Raw genomic sequence first — 25,733 nt, 5'->3', positions numbered from 1 at the left:
GAGATTGAATGATTTCGACACAAATGTCACACAAAAAGGATTGCTAAAATCAAAGAATTTTTTTAATGAAAGATTAGGTGTTCAAATGCAAATATTTGGGTGTCAAATATTTTTTTGCATTCAAAAACGTTTTTTCTATGATTGAAATTTTTCTTTTGATTGAAGTGAGTCTTCTTTTGAAAATATATATTTTTTGTTTGAAGCCACTAATTTTTTGATTGAATAATAAAGACACAAATGTCCTAGCCAAAATGTGGCCCAAACACAAAACAACATTACTTCAATCAAAAAATTTGGTTCAACCAAAAAAAATGGACATTAAAAAAAAAAAAAAAAAAAATCCAAAGAAAAATAGCTTTCAAATGCAGTTTTGGGAGTTTCACATTTATTTTTGGATTCACCCATTTTTTTTTTTTCATTGACGTGACTTTTTTTTTAATTGAAAATATATATTTTGATTAGGGTTGTCAAAATTATCGCGTTAACGGGCGGTAAATATTTTTTCTAATTAATCACGTTAAAATATTTGACGCATTTAACACACATGCCCCGCTCAAACAGATTAAAATGACAGCACAGTGTCATGTCCATTTGTTACTTGTTTTTGGTGTTTTGTCGCCCTCTGCTGGCGCTTGGGTGCGACTGCAGAGGGCACCATGAGCATTATGTAATTATTGACATCATCAATGGCGAGGTTCTAGTTTTTGTTTGAATTTTTTTTATTTTATTTGTTAAAACGAAAACATTGAGGGGTTTTAATATAAAATTTCTATAACTTGTACTAACATTTATCTTTTAAGAACTACAAGTCTTTCTATCCATGGATCACTTTAACAGAATGTTAATGATGTTAATGCCATCTTGTTGATTTATTGTTATAATAAACAAATACAGTACTTACAGTGCCTTGCAAAAGTATTTGGCCCCCTTGAATCTTGCAACCTTTCGCCACATTTCAGGCTTCAAACATAAAGATATGAAATTTAATTTTTTTGTCAAGAATCAACAACAAGTGGGACACAATCGTGAAGTGGAACAACCTTTATTGGATAATTTAAACTTTTTTAACAAATAAAAAACTGAAAAGTGGGGCGTGCAATATTATTCGGCCCCTTTACTTTCAGTGCAGCAAACTCACTCCAGAAGTTCAGTGAGGATCTCTGAATGATCCAATGTTGTCCTAAATGACCGATGATGATAAATAGAATCCACCTGTGTGTAATCAAGTCTCCGTATAAATGCACCTGCTCTGTGATAGTCTCAGGGTTCTGTTTAAAGTGCAGAGAGCATTATGAAAACCAAGGAACACACCAGGCAGGTCCGAGATACTGTTGTGGAGAAGTTTAAAGCCGGATTTGGATACAAAAAGATTTCCCAAGCTTTAAACATCTCAAGGAGCACTGTGCAAGCCATCATATTGAAATGGAAGGAGCATCAGACCACTGCAAATCTACCAAGACCCGGCCGTCCTTCCAAACTTTCTTCTCAAACAAGGAGAAAACTGATCAGAGATGCAGCCAAGAGGCCCATGATCACTCTGGATGAACTGCAGAGATCTACAGCTGAGGTGGGAGAGTCTGTCCATAGGACAACAATCAGTCGTACACTGCACAAATCTGGCCTTTATGGAAGAGTGGCAAGAAGAAAGCCATTTCTCAAAGATATCCATAAAAAGTCTCGTTTAAAGTTTGCCACAAGCCACCTGGGAGACACACCAAACATGTGGAAGAAGGTGCTCTGGTCAGATGAAACCAAAATTGAACTTTTTGGCCACAATGCAAAACGATATGTTTGGCGTAAAAGCAACACAGCTCATCACCCTGAACACACCATCCCCACCGTCAAACATGGTGGTGGCAGCATCATGGTTTGGGCCTGCTTTTCTTCATGGTTAAAATTGACGGGAAGATGGATGCAGCCAAATACAGGAACATTCAGGAAGAAAACCTGTTGGAATCTGCACAAGACCTGAGACTGGGACGGAGATTTATCTTCCAACAGGACAATGATCCAAAACATAAAGCCAAATCTACAATGGAATGGTTCAAAAATAAACGTATACAGGTGTTAGGATGGCCAAGTCAAAGTCCAGACCTGAATCCAATCGAGAATCTGTGGAAAGAGCTGAAGACTGCTGTTCACAAACACTCTCCATCCAACCTCACTAAGCTCGAGCTATTTTGCAAGGAAGAATGGGCAAGAATGTCAGTCTCTCGATGTGCCAAACTGATAGAAAACATACCCCAAGCGACTTGCAGCTGTAATTGGAGCAAAAGGTGGCGCTACAAAGTATTAACGCAAGGGGTCCGAATAATATTGCACGCCCCACTTTTCAGTTTTTTATTTGTTAAAAAAGTTTAAATTATCCAATAAATGTTGTTCCACTTCACGATTGTGTCCCACTTGTTGTTGATTCTTGACAAAAAAATTAAATTTCATATCTTTATGTTTGAAGCCTGAAATGTGGCGAAAGGTTGCAAGATTCAAGGGGGCCGAATACTTTTGCAAGGCACTGTATGTACAGTATGTTGAATGTATATATCCACCTTGTGTCTTATCTCTGGAGGCGCCACTGCTTGACTTGAATCCATCTTTAAATAATGAAACAGTTTTAAAACTTTGACATGTTGCAAGTAGACAGAAGGGAAATGATGGAATAACGGGGGCAATTTTATCAACTTTAACGGTTGATTCACATCATTAGATTAATTGTAGTTTAAGGCTGCTGATACAGAATGGGGACTTGAGTATTTTATTTAATGTTTTTAAGTGTTAACTTGAAACTTAAATATTAGTTTGGTTTAGCCCAGCACTTCTCAAATAGTGGGTCACGCCCCCCCAGGGGGGCGCAGAGCGATGCCAGGGGTGGCGCATGTGACCTCAGAGAACATGCTTTTTTTTTTTTTTGCCGTACTAGAATAAAGTCTACTTGCACATCCACTCAGTGGGTGGCAGTGGTGCTCTCATTTTCAAAGTGCGTGTAGTATTTTTGAAGTAAGCAAGAGAACACTGAAGAGAGATGAAGAGCTGTGCGCCGCTTTCGAAAGCCGTTTTCCGACCGGACTCACACAGCGACCAACTGTCTTCTCCGGTTCTCACGTGTCCGCCCGAGAAGTGCCATTTTCGGCTTGGGATCGTCACGACGACCGCCCTTGCCTACGGTTCTCCCTCGGTCGCCGAGAATGCGCTTTTTTCGGACCGTTTGCCTTTTGGCTTTGACATTTAATACAGTGGTAGAAGAGGAAAGACCACTGTTTACTGTGTCTAAAATGATTATAGCAGACAGCCAGAAGCCAAATCAATTAAGACGCCACTTAAAGACATTAGACCCCAATCTCATTGATAAGTCGCTTGGTTGTTTTTCAGCGAAAACGTGCCGAATATTGCCAACAATCGTCCCGCTTTGTCAGTGTTGTATAAGTAAACCAGTGAGCACTGTTAGCATGCTCAGTGCAAAATAACCCCACACCATTGCAAACTGGAGGTGATACTGTGAGCAGCGAGCAGCGAAAATAAAAACTGTCCTTCTGTCCAAAGACCCTCTATTTTTCTTCTATTCACTTTTGTTTTTTCGTTCAAATTTTTTGGCATATTGTCCTCATGAGTTAATGTTTCTAATCAATTTGAATTTGCTATTTATTTACTGATTTTATTTTTCAGTATTAAATGGTCAAAAATGTACCTTTAGTGTATTTTTGCAGTTTGGATGTGACTTTTTCTTTTTTATTTCAGGCAAATTGATGCGCGTTAAGTCTTTTCTGTTACAAACAAAACAATGTTAATAAAGTTATACTTTATAAGTTGATCTGTTTTCTCTAATAGAAAAAACGGACAATGTGAGGCAGAGACGTACTTATAATAGTAAAATTATAGGCAAATGATACTATTTACAGTGGTGGCAGAGTTTGGGGGGGGCGCGAAACATTTACGTATGGGGCGTAACAGAAAATAATTGAGAAGCACTGGTTTAGCCTAATAGGATTTTTAAACTATTTTGGAACTAATGTATAAAATATTAAAAGGGGGGGACATCAATAATCAATTTAAAATCGAATCTGAGCCTCTGAATCGTAATCGAATCGTTAGGCACCCAAAGATTCCCACCTCTAACATGGACCATACAGTGCTAATGTAAAAACACCGTAAGTAACTAGGTCCTGTTTTGAGGCTGTTAAAAACTTCCCAATTTTTGAACTGCGTATTTTATCTAAACCTCATGTCAAAGACCGCGAGAAAAACTGCATGCCTCAGCACAAATCAAATCCATCCTTTTCAGAAACGGGCCAACTTCCTGTCGCCGGAGCGCATTTTAGTCCCCAAACAGTGCAGAAACAGGCGAAGCCTCTCTTCGTGGGAAAATGCGCACGGCCAAACAGATGCGCCGATTTGGCCGAAAACTTCAGGGTCCCGAGCGTCTGCTTGTGTCTTAATCTGTGTCTGACATAAAGTTGATTTCTGGTGCATTCCCAGGCTAGTGGGAATTTCTGCCCCGGCCTGACAACTATTATGGGGCCGCCTTTGACATAAAGCCCTACAGGGTCTAAATAGCCCCCATTCTTCGGCGGGTCTAGTGAAAGGGAGCTTTGTGCCAGAGATTCATTAAATTGCACCTCACAGCCCCTCGCTAAAATGCCTCTCCAATAATGGAACAGTCCATTTAACTGGAAAAGCTGCCGGAGCTGTTAAATTACAAAAAAAAAAAAAAAAAAACGCAGACCAGAAGAGAAGCCGCAATGACTTTGACAGAAATCCTGCGTATGAAGCCTCGACGGGGGCGTCTTTACAGGAAGTTGCCTTGCCAGCCGTTGAAAAGGGGCCGCCGTATTGCGTGCCAGCCATGTTTTTTTTTTTCATCTGCTTTAAAGATGCACTTTGACTATTTTGTGCCAGTCCCGCGTTGAATAATTCATAGGGCTCCTCTTGGAAGTAGTGCAAATTGCGGTGAGCTGGTTTGGAGTGACGCTGGTAAAAATTCTTTCTCATGTTAATTGCGCGAAAAGAAAAACGTAAAAGTGCTGATCTAATTAGATCTTGGCGAGACAATGTCGTTTTTACTCCAAAATCGGATTGAAGATTCAGAAGTTGTTGTTTTTTTATTTCTACAAAAATTAGAAGTTTAGCTTTGTTTTACATCATTTCTCACGTAACAAACTATTGAAAACTTTCATTTTTCATAATGTGCTTCAATGGGAGTAATGCAAGGGCGTAGGTTTGGTCTTAGTATTGGTAGGGACGATATAACAGCATAACCTGCATGTACACTTTTTGCTGGGGACGGGACATTTATAAGACCAAACATATTTGGTGAATGTGGGTCAGAGATTTCTCACATCTATGAACCTCATTAATAATGGTGCATGATAATTATTGGTCCGATAGTTATTGGTCCGATAATAGGAATTATGACGTCATCCCGATAAATCCAATAACATTATTGATAGGAACGAAAATATGTACTGTGCAGGCTTTACAGTTTACACACCGGTATGGGAAATCAGTTCACCATTTGCGGGGCATTGCTCCCACCTGCTGGTCAGAATAATTTGCTGCATCTATTTTTTGTCACAGTAGTTTGGTTCGTTCACTAACACATTGTGGTGTCTAGCGGTAGCATTGAGAATCGTGAATGCTTTCTGTTATGTTTCCGCCTCGGAAATATAACTATTTTATGTTTACTATAACATATGGATGTGCAATATATGTTTATTTCTGTGGTGAAGGGTCATATGTACAGAACTTCATAAGTTGTTCTGTTATACAAGCCAGCCAATGCTTTAGTAGCTCAAGCTAGAGTGCTATGCTATAGATATAATAGTTGTGTATATAAGTGTATTGTGCAGTTTGTTGTATATTGAGTATTGAATGCGTGTATTTTTCTGTTGTACTTTGACAATATTAAGACGAGTGTCTTCCCATAAAAGCAAGAAAAGACCAAGCCTTGTGGTTTATGGAAGTGCATTCATTCTTAGCTGGCTGTCGGGCAGTGTAGAAGTGAAACGCACTGTTTTGTACATGTCATTATGAAAAATCTGGTGAGATCAAAGGCAAATCCATGTTGAATCCACCACTAGCTTTTTTTTTTTTTTTTTTTAAACCTCCAGGTGTTCAAAAACTCAGGTTATACATTGGAAAAAATTATATATATTTGTTATCAGTTATTATCGGTTATCGATATCGGTATCGGCTTTGAGGAGCAGGAAGTTATAGATATCGGTTTCAAAAAATGGATATCGTGCACCCCTACTAATTAATTGATAGGCTAAATGATAAATGCAAGGTAAATCTGTATTGACCTATACACACTTTGAAACTGCAAATTTATGTCTTAATCTGATTTTTTTTTTTTTAATTCTCAATCAAATCATTTTCTCCATCTTTTTTTTAATCTTTTTTACCTTTTATGTTAAAGGCTAGTTAATAGATTAATGAGTCAGATTCTTCCACTTACTTTGAGTAAATATTACTATTTGTTCGTATTGAGCCCATACATCTAAAAGTTGGTCATCTTTCACTTAAATCAAGAAAAAAATCTTTCAAATAATGTTTTGAACAATATTCTTGAATTAAGAACATTTCTGACAAGCAAGTTTTTCTTTTAAGATTTTTAAGATTAATTATACAAACTTTTTGCTTAAAATAAGTGTTAAACAGCTAGCTGAAAATAAGCTTTTCTTATTTCAAGAACTCTCTGATAAAATCAACTTGAAGCACTGTAGCAGTAGCAAAATTAGGAGAGTGTTCCCCACCGCCACAATATTGACCTCTTTTTTCATTACTTACAGTGCCTGCTGCTGGCGGGAAAAAAACTTCTAATATCTCCTGTCATTGAAGGAAGCGGGACAGGCGGCAAGTAGATTTTTTGTCGGGCTGTGAATGGGTGTGTGTGGGGGGGGGGAGGGGTTCAAGTCATTAGGCAATCAAATGTGCGTTTCATGGGAAAAATGGACTGGCACATTCCGCAAGTGAAAAGAGGTCAGTGTAAGGGGCAGTTTACATGGCGACTCTGCGACACGAAGACGCAATGACTGAGTAGCGGAATTGCCTCGCGTGCATATGGTGTCAGCGAAGACAAAAAATTCTGAATCCTGCCTCCAAAGTGGAAGAATTCGATCGCGGGGGCTCAACGGGGGCTTGTTCCGCATGCATAAAAAAGTTCCTGCCGCGCGGGACCTGCGCCGATAACATCAGCACTCGTACACGTCACATTGGGCGTGCGCAGCGGTGCTATTAAACATTAAAAACAGCAAATGGCGGAACGTCGGCTATAATTTACTGTTTTAAAGGGGATGACAACACCTGGGGAAATGCTAATATTCCATCATTTATCCATAAACGCATGCCTTTTGGATTCATGTCATGCCACTTCGTGTAATTACACACATCACAACACCAAGAAAATGATAGAAATTTGGATCGATTGTCAAGCTAAAAGGACCCGCCCCCGAGATCCCGGAAATCTAGCATATTGTGTGCGTGACGTCACGACAAGGAAACAACTGGCTCAGTGCTTAGTACTGAATGGCGGCGATGATGGCGGACGATTTTGTTTCTAATTGCAGCGACGAATCCGACGTAACAAACATTCTTCTTATGGTGACGAGGAGGGTTATGAACCTTTCTTTGGTGTTTTGGGTTACCAGTTGGAGCCCAAACGAAAGCCATTGCAGCCTAATGAAAGGATCGTTGAGGGGAGCAATCACACTGATGCAACACCGGCAACATATCTTGTGGGAAACACCGACTGGTTTGTTTTGCATATCTTTTTGTGAAGCTAATACACCGTGACCGCAAAATAATGTAATGTATAGAATAATTATCATTTATTGTGCTGTCATAGGTTTTTGCTCTGCCAACAGACACAAATATGAATGAGATTAGAGGGTTTGTTTTATATATTTTACGAGTGATAATTTATACATGTGTCCACTCCTATATCCAATGCGTGGTATGTTTTTATTATAAAAGTACTCACTCTGGCCATTTCGAGCTTGGCTGCTCCGCTCCTTTGGTTAGCCTGGGGTGGTCTCATCAGAACCAGTCATCGTCCTCTTTCTTGATATCACGGGACACTTAGGTGGCTGCGCGTGTAGGTGGGCACCGCATCTGCTTTCAGCAGCAATTTCTTAGCAAAACCTGATTTCATTTGTCCATAGTTCATATAGCTTTCAGGTGTAAAATCCGCACCACACAAAACCGTGCCGGAGGTTGGGTCTGCAAAATTAGCCCTCTTAGCACGGACAAACTTTACTCATTATCTGCATAGTCCAGCTCCTTTTCTCGCGTTCGGGAACTCATGGGTACTACATTGCGACAAATGGCTATTTTGTAGACCACATAGCATGACAAGTTTGAACCATTTTAGCGATTTTTTGATAAAACACGAACGCAACTCTCTCGTCGATAAACAACGATGGCACCTGCCTTGACCTATCGTTTCCTTGTTATGACGTCTCCGCCCCATTCGGCTGTTTCCGGAATACTTTCGGAAATGTTCGTAATTTTCGATCTATTTTTGCTAATTGCTCATGAATGTGATTTATTTTTTTGTTAACTTCATTAATATTTGTTATCTTGCCACATAACGGTTCTATTGATATCTCACAGCCCCTTAGTGTTTTAATACCCTTTAATAATATTTTAAAATTTATATATGTGGAATGTTTCCATTTTTTGTGCCTTTGGAGCAAAAGGAAATTGCAATTTTTTGGAGTGGGCAGGTATGTTTTTTTCCGGGCTGAGGAGCTTGGTGGGGTCAAAGTGCATCATTCGCTGTCGCCTTGTAAATCTGCACTGCCCCCTAGGGCTTGGCATGAATACTACATCATTTTCATGCGGAATTGCGACATTGTTCGAATGGAGACGGAACCATATAAATGCAAATTTGAAATTTTTTGTCTTCTCGGAGAGTCAACATGTATACTGCCTCTAAGTCTGAACATCCTTTTGCATCCTTAAAAGTTGGTAGTGTTATGTCCCTACTGTCCCTATACAAACCTACACCCTTGGAGTTATGTGAACCTGTTTTTTTTTTTTGCGGAAAAACACCAGTTACCGTACTTTTCGGACTATAAGGTGCACCTGACAATAACCCGCCACCCACCAAATTTGACACGAAGATACAATTTGTTCATAGATAAGCTGCACCGGAGCCGTATAAGCCAAAGCATTCTTAACTGTATTATGGGATATTTAAACCAAAATATATTAACCGGTATCACTTAATTTGACCGCGGCGTCATAAGTCACAAGACCAAATGAACCACCGTGAAGCTTTGAACCAATTGGCTGCAAAGCTTCATCGCTTCAAAAAGCTTTACTGTATTTGGCCATCACTGCTCCCTTGGGGGAGACAGTCAACCTCTGCCAACCAACCAACATGCCTCCTAGCCTGCATTGCAGCGCTACAGATGTAAATTAAAAAATTGAATTCATCTTCTGTGCTAATTATTTCTTCATTTACCATTCCTATAGTTTCATGAATTGCTACGACATTTGGTAACACTGTATTTAACCGTGGCACCACAAGACTGTCATAAGACCGTCATACTTATGACATGACACTGCCATGAACATTAATGAATGCTTATGACAGATGTCATTTTGTGCCATCCAGCAGATAACAATATTGGCCCAAATATGAGACTGTGTTTTTTGCATTGAAATAAGATTGAAAAAGTGGGGGTCGTCTTATATTCGAGGTCTAGACATTATACCCATTCACGACGCTAGATGGCGCCAGATATCATTGAAGTGATGTTCTGTCATGACAGACTTCAGCTACTCTCAAGTTTGACCAGTTTACATTATTTTATTGCAATGTTTTTCCTTATTCAGATTTGTTTCAAGACTACAGTTAATGCAGTTGTTGCAATTTTGTTGCTTATCACAATATTATTTACACTTCAAAAACCAGAAGCCATTCATTTACGAATGTGATTGCACTTTACATATTTAAATGTTCAGATATTAAGATTTGAATGAGGCAAAATAACATGCTTTTTCTCTCAAATATATTGTTATAATCATTTGTTTCGGATGTACTGTAATTATTTTCTGTATAAAAAATTTGGTGTTCAAAAAGTCTAGCGCCTTTGGTTTTCAAAATAGGCCCCCATACAGAAGGGCTCCGCACCCAGTTTCCCGTCAACTGATAGTGAAGTCTATGGAAAAACTCTTCGGCAATAACAGCGGTGCAACCTTGTGGCTCTTAAAAACTAAGTTGATAGTTTTTAAATTAGATTACCACTTGCGGACCAACCCTCCCAGTTCAAATGGATTGGAGGTCCATAAGTGGCAACCTAATAGAAAGATGAAAACAGCCAAATGATTGGGTGTATCAAAAAGTCAAATGCACTGAAAGAGTTCATTTGTTTTCATTCAAATGGAGAAAACAGTAAATGATCATTTTTAAATATTTGTTTTATTTAAAGAGGGGGGAATGAGTAAATATTCGCTTTTTATAAAAAACATCTCATTTTTCATATTTCAAAATGAGAATGACAAGCTTTTCATTTTCTGTTGGCTTCGACTCATTGCTCTGCATGAAATAAGTTTACCACATTACCTTGGTAGTCACTGATTCTGGGAAATTATCTTTGTCAGCACAATTTAAACATTGCATTGAATAAAACTGACACGCATGACGTTCTTGTCCCTTTCCGCTCATTTAAATCCATTTGACAGGATTATGACAAAGCAGCCACGGAGGTCAACCCCCAAAAACCAACCATGCCCCCGCCATCTTCGCAACCTTTTTACTGTGAATAGAGCTTTCAGGGGGGGCTGCGCTAGTGGGTCTTTGACATTGGCGGAGCATGACGCACACATCCCGGAAACAAGCTGCATTTTTTGTGTAAAGGGCAAGAGGAGGGTTGGGTATGTTGGAAGGGGTTACAAAGGGATTCTTTGGGGAGGTTAAAATTGTTTATTTTTAATCCCACATTGTTCATTCATTCGATTTTTTTTCCATTCAAACATTTTTTTGACCTCTTCGTACCGACTGAGAGTCGGAAAATGCATGTTTTCTTTCTTTACCCATTTCCCCCTATTTTTAATGCATAAGTAAACAAAAGATTAAAAAATGACAAATGGATGAGAATATTTTTTTCCTTCTTTAATTAAAAGGGAAAAAACAGGAGCACTCCGAGAGCAAATTTCCACCTAAGCAGCCAATTTCAGGTAGTCCCCAGGTTACGAACAAGTGCCGTTCCTAGGGTGTTGATGTACAGTGGGGCAAATAAGTATTTGGTCAACCACCAATTGTGCAAGATCTCCTAATTGAAAAGATTAGAGAGGCCTGTATTTGTCAACATGGGTAAACCTCAACCATGAGAGATAGAATGTGGGAGGAGAAAAAAAAAACATAAAATCACATTGGATATAATTTCTTCAAAAATCAAACAAACTAGAGTGGAAAATAAGTATTTGGTCACGTACAAACAAGCAAGATTTCTGGCTGTCAAAGAGGTGTAACTTCTTCTAACGAGGTCTAACGAGGCTCCACTCGTTACCTGTATTAACTCATTATCGGTATAAAAGACCTTTCCACAAACTCAGTCAGTCACACTCCAAACTCCACTATGGCCAAGACCAAAGAGCTGTCGAAGGACACCAGAGACAAAATTGTAGACCTGCACCAGGCTGGGAAGACTGAATCTGAAATAGGTAAAACGCTTGTTGTAAAGAAATCAACTATGGGAGCAATTATTAGAAAATGGAAGACATACAAAACTACTGATAATCTCCCCTGATCTGGGGCTCCATGCAAGATCTGACCCCGTGGCTTCAAAATGATAACAAGAACGGTGAGCAAAAATCCCAGAACCACACAGGGGGACCTAGTGAATGACCTACAGAGAGCTGGGACCACAGTAACAAAGGCTACTATCAGTAATACAATGCGCCACCAGGGACTAAAATCCTGCACTGCCAGACGTGTCCCCTTGCTGAAGCCAGTACACGTCCAGGCCCATCTGTGGTTCGCTAGAGAGCATTTGGATGATCCAGAAGAGGACTGGGAGACCCACTGTGAAGCAAGGGGGTGGAAACATCATGCTTTGGGGCTGTTTTTCTGCAAAGGGACCAGGACGACTGATCTGTGTAAAGGAAATAATGAATGGGGCTATGTATTGAGAGATTTTGAGCGAAAATCTCCTTCCATCAGCAAGGGCATTGAAAATGAGACGTGGCTGGGTCTTTTTGCATGACAATGATCCCAAGCACACAGCCAGGGCAACAAAGGAGTAGCTTCGTTAGAAGCATTTCAAGGTCCTGGAGTGGCCTAGCCAGTCTCCAAATCTCAACCCCATAGAAAATCTGTGGAGGGAGTTGAAAGTCAGTGTTGCCCAACAGCAGCCCCAAAACATCACTGCTCTAGAGGAGATCTGCATGGAGGAATGGGCCAAAATACCAGCAATACCACCTCTAGACCAGAAATTCATTCCTCGCCCGCATTAAATTTTGAAATTACTACAGCTTCTAGACCAGGGGTGGGCAATTAATTCCACAAAGGGCCGCAGTGGGTGCGGGTTTTTGTTGCAACCCATTAAGAGGACACCTTTTCACCAATCTGCTGTTTTACAAGTGCAATCAGTCGATTGCAGTCAGGTGCTTCTCATTTCTGCTGAAACCGCATTGGTTAAACTATCTGTGCTGGGTCAGTTGGAACAAAGACCAGGACCCACTGCGGCCCTCGAGGACCGGTTTGCCCACCCCTGTTCTAGACGGTCATTATTTTGTGATCATGTTTATTTTGTGATTGCAACTGAATGCATCACGCAGGAGCAAGAGTGAAAGGAGAGCACGCTCGGCTTTTATGAGCGAGCGCCGAGTTGTGATTGAAATAAATCTTTATAAAACAACGAAAGCCTGACCACATTACTTGGGATGTTACAATCGATGCTCAGTTGCGCTCTCACCACTTGGAAAATGACAAATAGAAGTATATGGTGTGGCACTGCGTATATTTCCTGGAAGCCGCAACCAGGACTGCTTGTGCATAAAAGTGGCGATCCTGGAAGTGGTGACAGTTTTGACAGGCAGAAATGTCTTGGGGGGAAAAAAAACTGATCGCACCCCTCTTTGACTGGGGGTACCACGCAGGTCATTTTTCGGGGTTTAATTTTCCTCTACGCATTTTTATATACAGTACTCATGTTCGGTCGGCATTGAATTGGGAGGGACCAGCTGGCTGATCGGAGACAACTTGGAAAACGAGCTCTATAAAAAAATGCTCATCTTCACCTTATCCGCTATGGGAGGACCCCAAATGGGCACTGAATTGAAGCATATTATTGAGACAAAGTTTAAGGGGTTCAAGAAAAATGTGGGGGGGGGGGGGGGGGGGGGGGGCAGGAATGCCACGTCGTGATCGTCCGCCTCCATTGTTTACGATACTGTCATGCCACATTAAAAACAGCGACGGCATGACACCCCTTCCCGAGTATCCGAATGTTGTACGGAGGCAGCAGTCCATATTAGGCGGAGCGTAGGCAGCGGGTAACATTACCCGCCTACATTATCAGTCTAACAACTAATCCGGATAGGAGGCATACTAGTGTAGCTGACATGCCGTGTAGTCCAATTAATTACACGTTTAAGGCCATTATCAGTCCTAGTGTAGACGTAGCCTAAGATGAAAGTTAAAAAGTCTGCCAAAAACAACACTGATGGCAGCCATGTTTTTCTATTGATATGGGTTGGCTGACATAATGGTCCCCTGAAGCAAACTTTTTCAGTCGCCCCCATGCACTCCCTCCTTCAATGCAACACCACCCCAACCTTTAATCTCATTCTATGTAGTGTCCATGCGTGTGTGGTCCGCCCGCTAACCGCGACACACTTTGGCGTTTGGCCTCCGGTGAATACTAAATAACGCCTTTGATTGATGGTCGCTGTCGGAATAAACGACCCCTTAGAGTCCTGAGAAAACTTTTTAAGGAGGGCCTTTGGGTGGCGGGGGACCTTGTCGGTATATCTTACTATCTGAAAAGTCAGAGCAGCTCTTGACAAAGCGGTGAAAAGTCCAGCTTTTGCTTCTTTTTGTTGGGCGACATACCAGCGCTTGACTCGTTACCCATCTGCATCGCGTCAGTGTAGGTAAAAGGGACACGCCCCCATTGGTCGTGTGGTTCAGTGGCGTGACATCAGTAGTCACTGGACACAATTTTGACACTGGGAAAAACGTAACTTATTAGATCCACGGAGGTTATATACAGGTAGTACCCGGGTTACGACGTACCCGACTTCCGTGATTTCGACTTGACGATGCCGGTGTCTCGTCCGCCATTTTATCTCAAGGCGTTTTTTTTTTTTTTTTTAATGTTGACTGATTGGTGATACATGCTTTTATTTTGGTATAGGAAGCGTAGAGCAGGTAGTACTTCCAGATGCGAGTAAGAGCACATTTGGTCCCACGAAGAAGTCGCGCAACCGACTGAGAGCGAGGGAGCTGGAAAGATTACAGCTGCAAACCTGTACGCACATTTGTTGCTTGTGAAGCATCCACAGTAGCGACATTGGTACCACATTGATAATTACAAGTACGTCCTGTTCATGCGCTTTGATGTAGTAACAAAAAGACATAGCAGACACAGATTTCATTTTGGTTTGTTGCGTGGGGAAAAAACCTTGTAGACCTATCAATTTAGCTACAACAAGAAGAAGAGAATGCATTAAAATACAAGCAGTAAGTTTTTGTTTGAAACGGAACATTTTAGCGAGCAGCTGGTCAAAAAACAATATTTTTATAAATGTGTACACTACCTCATTATGCGTGAAAATTGGGGATAAATATTCTTTAATACTATGTTGCCTTCTTTGAAACTCAGTGGCTGATGAAGTACTCACTTTTGTTACTTAAGTACAGATACGGTGACAAAAAAAAAAAAAGATTCTAAGTTGTCCAGGCCCCGAGGCAACAAAACAGCCCCAAATTATGATGCTCCCTCCACCATGATTCACGGTGGGGATAAGGTCTTGATGTTCGTGAGCTGTTCCATTTTTCCTCCACAGACGACGTTGTGTGTTACTCCCAAACAATTCAACCTTGGTTTCATCAGTCCAAAAATATTTTGCCAAAACTTCTGTGGAGTGTCCAAGTGCCCTTTTGCGAACATCAAACGAGCAACAATGGTTTTTACATTACATTTTTACTTTTTTTTTTTAAGACAGCAGTGGCTTCCTTCGTGGGGTCCTCCCATGAACACCATTCTTGGCAATAGTTTTACATACAGTATAGTTGATGTGTGCACAGAGATATTACTGTGCCAGGTATTTCTGAAGGCTTTAGCAGACACTCTAAGATTCTTTTGTACCTCTCTGAGTATTCTGCGCTGAACTCTTGGCATCATCTTTGGTGGACGGCCACTCTTTGGGAGAGAAGCAACAGTGCCGAACTCGCTCCATTTGGAGACAACTTCTCTGACTGTCGATTGATGAACATCCAGACTTTTACAGATGGTTTAGTATCCTTTCCCAGCTTTATACAAATCAACAATCCTTGATCGCACGTCTCAGACAGCTCTTTTGTCCGAGCCATGATGCACGTCAGCCAATGGTTCTCATCAAGACAATTCTTACCAGGTGTGTGTTTTATAGTGTGCATAGCAGCTTTAAACCACTCGTCAGTGACTGGGCACACACCTGACTTAAAATGTTTGGTAAAAATTGGTTTCAATTGCCCTTTAAGTTTGCTTTGGCAGATGGTTCACTTACTTATTTTTCCCTCTTCTGTCATTGTTTGCCTGCTATACTCATTAAAATATGAAAGCCTATAAATGTTTGGTTTTAATTAAAGCAGACAGTTTTTTCATCTGTGTGATTTTGATAGAGATCAGATCACATTTGATGGTGATTTTATGCAGAAATGTGAGAAATTCCAAAAGGTTCAGATACTTTTTCATACCAATGTAAGTAACTAAGAAAAAATGTACTCAAGTACAAAAGTACTTGCTTTAAGTAAAAGTATTTTTTTCCGATGCAAAAAATGTGTTACATAAGATACATATATATACATTTAAGTAAAAGTAGTATGTAACGCAGGTGACAACTTGAAAAGTAGTGGACTAAAAGTACAGATGTGTGCTCTAAAATGTAGTTAAGTAAAAAGTACAGCTTTATATTTGTACTTAAATACAGTAACAAAGTACTTTTACTTAGCAGTAACGAAGTACTTTTACTTGAACGAAGTACTTTTACTTCATTACATTCCACCACTTACCAACTTAGCTTCATCATTTAGCTGCATCAATCTGCGCACATCAAAATAATTTGTTCCGACTGACGTTCTGATACATGAACACGAAAGACCTAATCGGATCAATATTTTTAGTGTCCATGAATACAGATCGAATTGAAAAAATGTTGTCAAAGTAAACATAATGGCAGCCAATGAGTTAAAATTTGTATTGGTCGGCTGACCTAATGGCTAAACATAAGTACGATATGACCTGCAACGTATATGAGTTTAACATCCCTGTTTTAGTGTAAAACACTTAATATTTCCCCCTCCCATCAGCCGATTAAGCAAAAAAAAAAAAAAAGAAAAGCTGATAAAAAAGGATTTTGATCAGGCATCTGTTTGGGCAACTGTGGCCGCCACTGATTGACTGTGAGACCCCGGAAGGACCCTGCAGCAGCTTGAAGTCAGGCTGCTACAGGAAGCTTCAGGCTTGCACGTTTTGTAAATATTTTTTTTTTTATCATGCATGAGAGAATATGCAATGTTACTTTAGCCTTTTAAGATGTTTACCGGGTAATCCTTACACTCCAAATGTAACTCGTAGCGTTAGCATTAGTGTTAGCATGGCGAGCTGCTTCTTCATCTGTCCCGCTGAGTTGTTTACATTTCGTTGTGACGTCGAGGTGGGTTTAATTATTTGAAAATAATGTATTGTTCTTGCTTAAGTGCCGAGTTAATCCTCAAAGTCTCAGGTCATTAGGGTTGGGCATCGTTTGAATTTGAACGGTACCGGTTCCGATTCCACGATTTGATTCCGGTTCCAAACGGTTTTCGATTCTGATTCTTTTAATATGTAGGGTCAAATAAATTGCATACTTCATATTAATTTCCTAACTTTTTGATTATGTTTTAAATCATATTAACTTTCAATTAACTTCGTTATGAATTCCTCCCAGGGCTATTTTTAACTAGTGTATAAAAATCAGTCTTCAAACTTGAATATGATGAAGAAACTATCATAAAAATGTTTATTTTTCACAAAGCTCACAGAGAAAACATTTACACATTATTTGCCTATGTTTTAGAGTGTTTTATTCTGCAGGCCTTTATTGCATTGCATCGTTTGTTTTAGGTGGTATTTCTATAAGTTAGTTAAGGGGTGACATCTCACGCGGGGGGTGTTCTGTCCCCTGATATTAAGTTGACTACTTTTTAAGTTTGAGTCCTTTCTAAACGGATATATTGTTCATCGGTCCACAAGATGTCACTATTGCAACTCCGGACTCTACAGTTTTTGCTATGTATGCATGGCTTCCCCTAGTGGTGAATTCATGGAAGCAGCAGGAAAAAAATAACATTAGTTGGAAAAAAAATCCTTGAGGTGTACAGCAGGGGCGTCCAAACTTTTTGCAAAGGGGGCCAGATTTGGTGTGGTAAAAATTTGGGAAGCCGACCTTGGCTGACGTCCTTTATGTTGAACAATATATTTAAGCAAATTTTAGCAATCCATTCTGTGCTTCCCATTTGCTTTATTATTATTTTATTAGTAATTTCAACAATCTCGGAACTAACCTTTGTGGCGTTCTCTTTCAACTCTCGGGCTCTTGCGAAATACTGCTGCTGTGGAATTAAACTAGCTTCAAGTTGCTTCATTTTCTCGCTACGGATCTTCCCTATAATCTTGTCGTACATGTCAGCGTGTCTTGTTTAGGGCTGTCAAAATTATCGCATTAACGGGCGGTAATTAATTTTTCAAATTAATCACATTAAAATATTTGACGCAATTAACGCACATGCCCCGCTCAGACAGATTTAAATGACAGTACAGAGAAATGCCCGCATGTTAATTGTGTTTTATGGCGTTTTGACGCCCTCTGCTGAAGCTTGGGTGCGACTGATTTTATAGACTTCATCACCCATGAGCATTGTGTAAGTAATTATTGAAATCAACAATGGCGGGCTACTAGTTTATTTTTTGATTGAAAGTTTTACAAATTTTATTAAAACGAAAGCATTAAGAGGGGTTTTAATATAAAATTTCTATAACTTGTACTATCATTTATCTTTTAAGAACTACAAGTCTTTCTATCCATGGATCGCTTAAACAGAACGATAACAATGTTAATGCCATCTTTTTGATTTATTGTTATAATAAACAAATATAGTTCCTATGTACCGTATGTTGAATGTATATATCCATCTTTTGTCTTATCTTTCCATTCCAACAATAATTTACAGAAAAATATGGCATATTTTATAGATGGTTTGAATTGCGATTAATTAAGATTAATTAATTTTTAAGCTGTAATTAACACGATTAAAATTTTTAATCGTTTGACAGCCCTAGTCTTGTTTGGTAATATCGCCTCACATTGAACTCTTCAAAACCAGCAACTGTCTTTTTGCAAATTAGGCAGACAGTTGTTGCGTATTTCAGCGAAGAAACAGTCCAATTTCCACCTATCCTTGAAGCGTCGGCCGTCGCAGTCAACATTCCTTTTTTTGTTAATTGTCGCCATTTTAGAAAATTGGGCGTAAAGGCCACACGGGGTAATGTTGCTTAGAGTGCTGCTGCCTTTTCGTGGGTAAAGGAGGAGCAGCATTTAGTGTGTAAGCTACTTCATATGCTGGTAGCAGTACTGCTGGCCAATTTATTAAGTCTGTGTGTGGGCCAGACGTTATTGATTTACAGATGCTGGGGGCCGGATGAAATTTGTCCACGGGCCGCATTTGGCCCCCGGGCTGGACTTTGGACATGTCTGGTGTACAGACTGTGTACAGACGCTACACGTCCTCTGCACTACACATCGTTGGGAACCCTTGATAAAACAAAATCTGTAAATTTGCACGTTTTGCTAGAGGGTCTTATGTCATTTCGGCGTGCTGATTCTGTTACTTTGTTGTCATTTATGCCAAGCGAAACGACACGTTTTTGCGCTAAGCTAAATTAGCCACTTCATTTGATTTGCTCATAACGGAGCTAGACTTCATGTGGCTTCTTCGTTGTGTTCAGCAGCAACATTTTTCAGTTCACAGTCAGGGCATATAGACTGATAGAGAGATAATCCCGGATCCCATCGATGCCCAACCATGCAGATTATCATTGTAAATTTGAAGCTGTTGATCCATTTTTTAAAAAATGCTTTTCATAATCAACGTGCTTAAAAAAAAAAAAAAAAAAAAGTTTATCGGCCTCAAATATCGGCTTCCAAAATCGGCTTTGGATATCGTCAATCGGCAGAAAATTTTTTTAGATATCAGTATCGGCATTTGAAAATCCCATATCGGTCCACCTCTAAATAATTACCAAGTCTTATTCGGCAATTATCGGAATATTTGCACAATTTTGTGACTCTTTTGAACTTATATTGAAGGGTGAACTTTAGCCTCACCTCACTTTTACCCTTCCATTACACTCCCTTCCCCCAGGGAGCTGTGTTAATAATATTGCTAGCAGGGGGAACAACCAGGCAGCTGGTGAAGTGAATGGTCACCCTGGGAGGGGGGCTTGCAGGACGGGGTCACATGGTAATAACCTCCTGCCACTCCCGTTATTGGCTTCCTCCGACTGTGGACTTTTATTAAATTTCCATGCCATTGTTCCTGCTGGCTTTGGATGCTTCATTTTATTCAGAGTTGTAAAAAAAATTAAAAATAATAATGAATCTGATCAAAAAATGTGTACAAAATATCATTCAGGAAAGATTATGGATCGTTTTCTCAGCTTGTTTGATCCACTTTTTAAAATAGCTTAGCTCTAGAGCACGGGCCGCACGTACGGAAGGTGTGTCCTGATCGTTGGCGGCGCGCAGGTCCAGGTGGTGAGCGCCATCCGGAATCATGATTGACACCAGCGAGTCGGACAAGTTGTGCGTGACTCCTCCGGAAGACCATGGGTCCAGGCCGCCGTTACTGTGACACCACCAAATAGTTTAATTGGAGACTAAATTGCGCAATAAAAAAAAGCTGTTCTCTTACCTAAAGATGATATTGCTGTGCGAAGCGATGTCCTTTCCGCCGAAAACCACGCCGGCCCAGTCGGCTCGCGGCCTGATGCCAAACATGGAGTGGCACTCGTCCGAGAAGGCTTGGAAATTCCACTCAGCAGGTTCAAACATGTCCCGTACACCGTCGGTGCACATAGGCATCACCATTTCAGTGCAGGCCTGAAGAGGAGGTAGAGCTTGATTAAGAGGTACAACAAACTCAAAGAGTTGATCATTTCTGTTCATATAAACTTCTCCACCTAGGGGGCACACAGCGATGCTGGGGGTGGCGCATGTGCAATCAAGGGCATGCCAATGCAACGACAATTCCCAAGATGCATTTTGCTGGACTTTTCCACAGATTTTTGTATTTTACTACTTTTCTATTTTTTCTTAGTGACTGTTTCTTTGTGGTAATGCAGTAGTTATATGTAATGAGTTTATAATTTATTATTTTTCAATCATTTAATGTTGATTTATTTCACCATGAATGCAAATGGTCTACTCATAGAACAAATTCCAAGCATTTAAATTTGCAGACATCAAGTGATCAATAATCACAACTGTTGTCGCAAGCGGTGACAAACCAATGAGCAAAGGCAAAAGACCGATTTATATCAATACTGTACGATATTAAAACTGCAGCTATCGTATATTTCTATGATCAAGTATTCTACTGAAAGTTCCATCGATTAATCGGATAAAACCTTTTCTTTTTCTCTTAACTGTAAAGCGCATTTATAAATAAACAAGAAAACAAGACATTTCAACTAATATTGAACCATTTTTAGACGATCAATGTCTTAATTTTCGATGCACATTGTTGAAAACAGCCAACAGTTGCATCTCAGATGTGACTAGAAATTTTTTTTTAAAAATCGCTGCTTTCACTCAAAAAAATGTTATTGCTTACCTAAAAATGCCATTACGCTTGATAACACACATCACTTAAAAGTTAGGTGTTTTCCCACGTGTTTCAATTGAATCAATTTCCATTTGTGTCCAGCTATTTTTAAGGTCTAGTCTAGTTTTAAGTACTAGTCTAAATTGTAAGTATTTTGAGTTTTTTTTTAGTGTTCAAAATAATGTATGATACCTGCTGTATTGGAGTACATTAGGCACCAGTGCTACTTGGTGTTTTATCAGTCAATGACTACCAAGCTAAAATTGAGAGTTAGCTTTATTATGTTTTTATTTTACACCCTCATCACTCTACAGCGCTGTGTTTTCACAGATTAAATAAAGCCTGTATGAAAGACACGTTAGTCATGCATCGAGAGTAGTCATAATTAAAATAAATCTAGCGCTCCACAGGGAACGCTACGTTAGCAAGGAATACTAACATTTCCTTATTTATTAGCGCTATGTTAATTTAATTTTGCCTTGTCCCAAGCAGTGTTGTTTTCTTTAAAGATGATGATAACGAAAATATTGCGTCAACTAACAATTTTTTTCATTACGATGACGAGCTAAAAACATGTCTTTGGAGACTAAAACATAAGGAGATGGATGCCAGTTGTCGTCTGACAAGACGAGAATGAGACAAAATTTGCCGTAGATTCTGCTATGAGTTCACAACGTGTGAGATATTCTTATAGTATGAGTACTTAGCACGCATTTTAGCAGTGTTTGGTCGTGCCACTCATGTGATGTGCTCCGCCCGCCCCACACATAGGCTTAAGCGTGTGCCCATTCCAGGCTCCTTTTGTGAAACGTGTCAGGTTCTGCTTGGTAAGTTGTTTTCTTACCTTGGGTATGCCATGTTGCTTTAGCCTTTAAAGGTCTGTGCTGAGTGATCATCACACACTAAATTTAATTTGTAGCGTTAGTATAGTGTTCGCGTTAGCATTAGCATTTAGCACTGTGACTGTCTTCTTAAACTCTTGGAAAACTTTTTACACACAGTTCGTGGCGTCCAGGTGAGTTTAATTAATTGCAAATCATGTGCCGCTTCCCTGATGAGTGTGTATTATCATCATGAAAATGTTGATGTCCTTGTAGATGTTACAATTATGTGCTCATCTGTCAATGTTAATTCGAAATTGTTGGAAACCTTTTATTTATTCATGGACTAAACCTTTTGAAGTTTATAGACGAAAACATTTTGAGAATTGTCGACTAAAACTAGAGGAAGACAAACACATTTTGAAATAACTAAAATGTGACTAAGACTAATAAGTATTTTCGTCCAAAAGACTAAGATGAAAATTAAAAGCGCTGCCAAAAAAAAAAAAAAAATGGTCTAAAGTATCGCTCCTCCGCTCTCGGAGTAAACTGGGTGCCTTCGGTGAAGTGGGGGCGAGGAGGGTGGGTTGCGCAGTGGCGCCCGGCCCGAGGTTCGGGGGCGGTCATTGGTCACGGTGTCCAGCTAGGGGCAAAAAAGCGTCGCCGGGGCAAGTGCTATGCAAGCGCTGTCCAACACTGAATACATGAAACAGTGTTTGCCTTGGTCTCCAGTTTGAAATACTCCCACACTTTTGACATTTTCTACTTTTTCTTGGTGCCTTTCTCTTTGCTCCGTCAGCTCTTCGTTGTTACCTCTATATTCATGCCTGGTTGAAATGAAAATATTTCCACCGCCTCTCTCTTCTTCCTGTACGCACGTGACTTCAGTGCGTTGTGCCATAATAAAAGTAGTCCGGGCAAAACGGCATGATTAGAGCTGGCAAAATTAAATTAAGCCTCAAGGCGGTGAAAATTCCTCGATCAATATTTAAAAACAACTTACTCGAATTATTCGAGTAATCGTTTCACCTCTACACGATATCATGTTAAAATTAGGGCTGTCAAAATTATCGCGTTAACGGGCGGTAATTAATTTTCAAATTAATCACGTTAAAATATTTGACGCAATTAACGCACATGCCCCGCTCAGACTAAAATGACACAGTACAGCGTAATGTCCACTTGTTACCTGTTTTTGGTGTTTGCTGCCCTCTGCTGGCGTTTGGGTCCAACTGATTTTATGGGTTAGTACCATGAGTGAGCATGGTGTAATTATTGACATCAACAATGGCGAGCTACTAGTTTTTTTTTTTTGATTGAAAATCTTACAAATTTTAATAAAACGAAAACATTAAAAGGGGTTTTAATATAAAATTTCTATAACTTGTACTAACATTTATATTTTAAGAACTACAAGTCTTTCTATCCATGGATCGCATTAAGAGAATGTTAATAATGTTAATGCCATCTTGTTGATTTATTGTTATAATAAACAAATACAGTATCCATGTACCGTATGTTGAATGTATAGATCCGTCTTGTGTCTCATCTTTCCATCCCAACAATTATTTACAGAAAAATATGGCATATTTTAGAGATTGTTTGAATTGCGATTAATTACGATTAATTTTTAAGCTGTAATTAACTCGATTAAAAATTTTAATCGTTTGACAGCCCTAATTAAAATGCTTTTATCGGCCAATATTAACGGCAGTGTTGTTAATAACGGCGTTAGATTATAGCGGCGTTATTTTCTTCAGTAGTGAGTAATCTAATTAATTACTTTTCTCATCTCGGCAGCGCCGTTACTGTTACTGAGGCGGGAAAGGCTTGCGTCACTATGTTGGTTGACTGACGCGAGAAAAGTCTGAGAAAGACGGACTCACTGAGACGAGAGAGCAGAGCAGGAGTGGGGAGGAGGCATGGGAGGGTGACGCTGTTGCAAACGCGATGCTACTATCTAGGTGGCCCCAATAATACCTGACTGTAGCCGATAGCCTACAAATTACGCCCACATGATGCTTCGGTAAATATCATATATATACACAGAACTAGATGCAAATAATAGAAACGGCTGCATTAGCAACATGTATAATAAAGAACTAGATGCGTTAGTAAACAGCCGCCATCTTAAAGCAGTAGCCTTCTCAGGCTCTGTTGTACAGAACCTTCCTGCGGACCTAAGTGTCTTTTTATCTAAAATGCTCCTAAATCGGCAAAATCTTGACTTATATCTATCTTTCAATGATGAAATAGTTTTAAAACTTACACATGTCAAAAGTAGACGGAAGGGAACTAATGCAATAATGGGAGCAATTTTAACAACTTTAACGGTTGATTGACAACATTAAATGACTTCCACACATGGCAAAGGTTACCATCTAATTATCGCAATAACAAGATTTTTTTTTTTTTTTTTGGGGGGAGAAAAAAAAAAAAAAAGAAAATTATCACCATTTACTTTGCCAAGTAACTAATTATTCTTACATTCAGGTAACTGGGTTACTAACGCAAATACTTTTTGGGAGAATTAATTTGTAACTGTAATTAATTACTTTATTAGAGTAAGATTAAGAACACCAATAGTTTCGGACAACTCTACCTTTCTTTGTGTGGCCTTAATACTCCTTAGTAGTTTATGGTCTTAAAAAAAATGGCCGGTCATCACCTGGTAGTCCCAGCCGATTATGCCGAGATTGCCGGTAGCCGTCTCGGAGGTGTTGAGGCAGGAGGAGCTCCCGGTGTAGTTATAATAGAGATTTACTGCTTGCGACACCCCGTGAAGGATCTGCCGGTCAGAAGCAGATGAATCCATCGTCAGATACTTGCACACCGCCTGGAAAACACAAACGACAGTTGCTATGTTTACATGCGGGCAACGTTCAGATTTAGGTTCGATTTCTTGTTGCTACAAAATAGACAATTAAGCTCGAACATTCAGCATACATGTCCACGTCATGCAAATCGTGTCATTTCCGAATTCTGCCAAACTTTCATTCTACTGCTGTGAATTTAAATGACTTCATCACTAGCAGACGTCCAATCCTTTTGAACTGGGAGGGTGGCAGTACATTCGCTGCTCACCCTCTGACATGAAATTGAACATCTATTGCCCTCAATGCGCAGCAATGAGTTAAGAAATACCAACTAAAATTAAATTTTTAAGTCACTTTTATCAAGATTAGTCATTTTATAACTTTGCAGGAACACCATTATGAATATACTCGTGTTTTTGAACATGTCTATTTGGCCTTGCATAATAAACTGGTAAAACTGCTAAAAACCTGTTTATGAGAGCGTCATTTGCTGCATGTGAACCAGAGGCAATTGCGCTAAGACTGCAAGGGAAGCTTCCCCGATAATGTCCAAAAATAATTATATAATGATTATCAAATGTATACTGTTGTGTATACATCATTAACTATATATGTACTACAACTAGTGCTGCAACGATTAATGGATTAACTTGAGTAAGTCGATAAGAAAAAAGTTTTCGAATCAAATTTGTTGCGATGTTTCCTTTACCTCATTCACTCCCAGCCATTTTCACCAGTGCAAACCCCTTCGCTTCTGCCCGTTTTACTGGATTTTGACTGATTTTGCAAGGCCCACAGAAAATTCTGTTCTATTGCTATATAAACATGGAACTAGGGGTGTGACAAAATATCGAAATGGTGATATATTGTGATACTTTGTATCCCAAAAGGTTATAGATATCTCGATTCTTGACAGCAGCATATCTTTTAAAAAGGTTTCAATTAAAAATGAAAAAAGGCTGCCATTGAGGGTGCTCGACGCCCAATCCATTTAGACTGGGAACGTTAGTTCATTTAAAACCAGAC

At 39.6% G+C, this 25,733-nt stretch overlaps 1 protein-coding gene across 1 annotated transcript in view; it reads right to left on the bottom strand.

Annotated features, from left to right (window-relative positions):
- Window positions 1–13,358: 13,358 nt before the first annotated feature.
- prcp (prolylcarboxypeptidase (angiotensinase C)) overlaps window positions 13,359–25,733 on the bottom strand; it is a 58,390-nt gene continuing 46,015 nt past the window's right edge. The window contains exons 7-9 of the mRNA XM_057839587.1: window positions 24,560–24,727; window positions 20,159–20,346; window positions 13,359–20,092 (exon numbers count right to left, since the gene is read on the bottom strand). Of these exons, the coding sequence (XP_057695570.1) occupies window positions 19,876–20,092; window positions 20,159–20,346; window positions 24,560–24,727 (573 nt within the window). The 3' untranslated portion in view covers window positions 13,359–19,875. The remainder of the gene's footprint in view (window positions 20,093–20,158; window positions 20,347–24,559; window positions 24,728–25,733) is intronic.

The sequence above is a fragment of the Corythoichthys intestinalis genome, chromosome 6, assembly GCF_030265065.1.
Source record: "Corythoichthys intestinalis isolate RoL2023-P3 chromosome 6, ASM3026506v1, whole genome shotgun sequence".
NCBI lineage: Eukaryota > Metazoa > Chordata > Actinopteri > Syngnathiformes > Syngnathidae > Corythoichthys > Corythoichthys intestinalis.
Note: the sequence above shows the minus strand (reverse complement) of the source record. Positions and strands in the feature narration are given on the sequence as shown.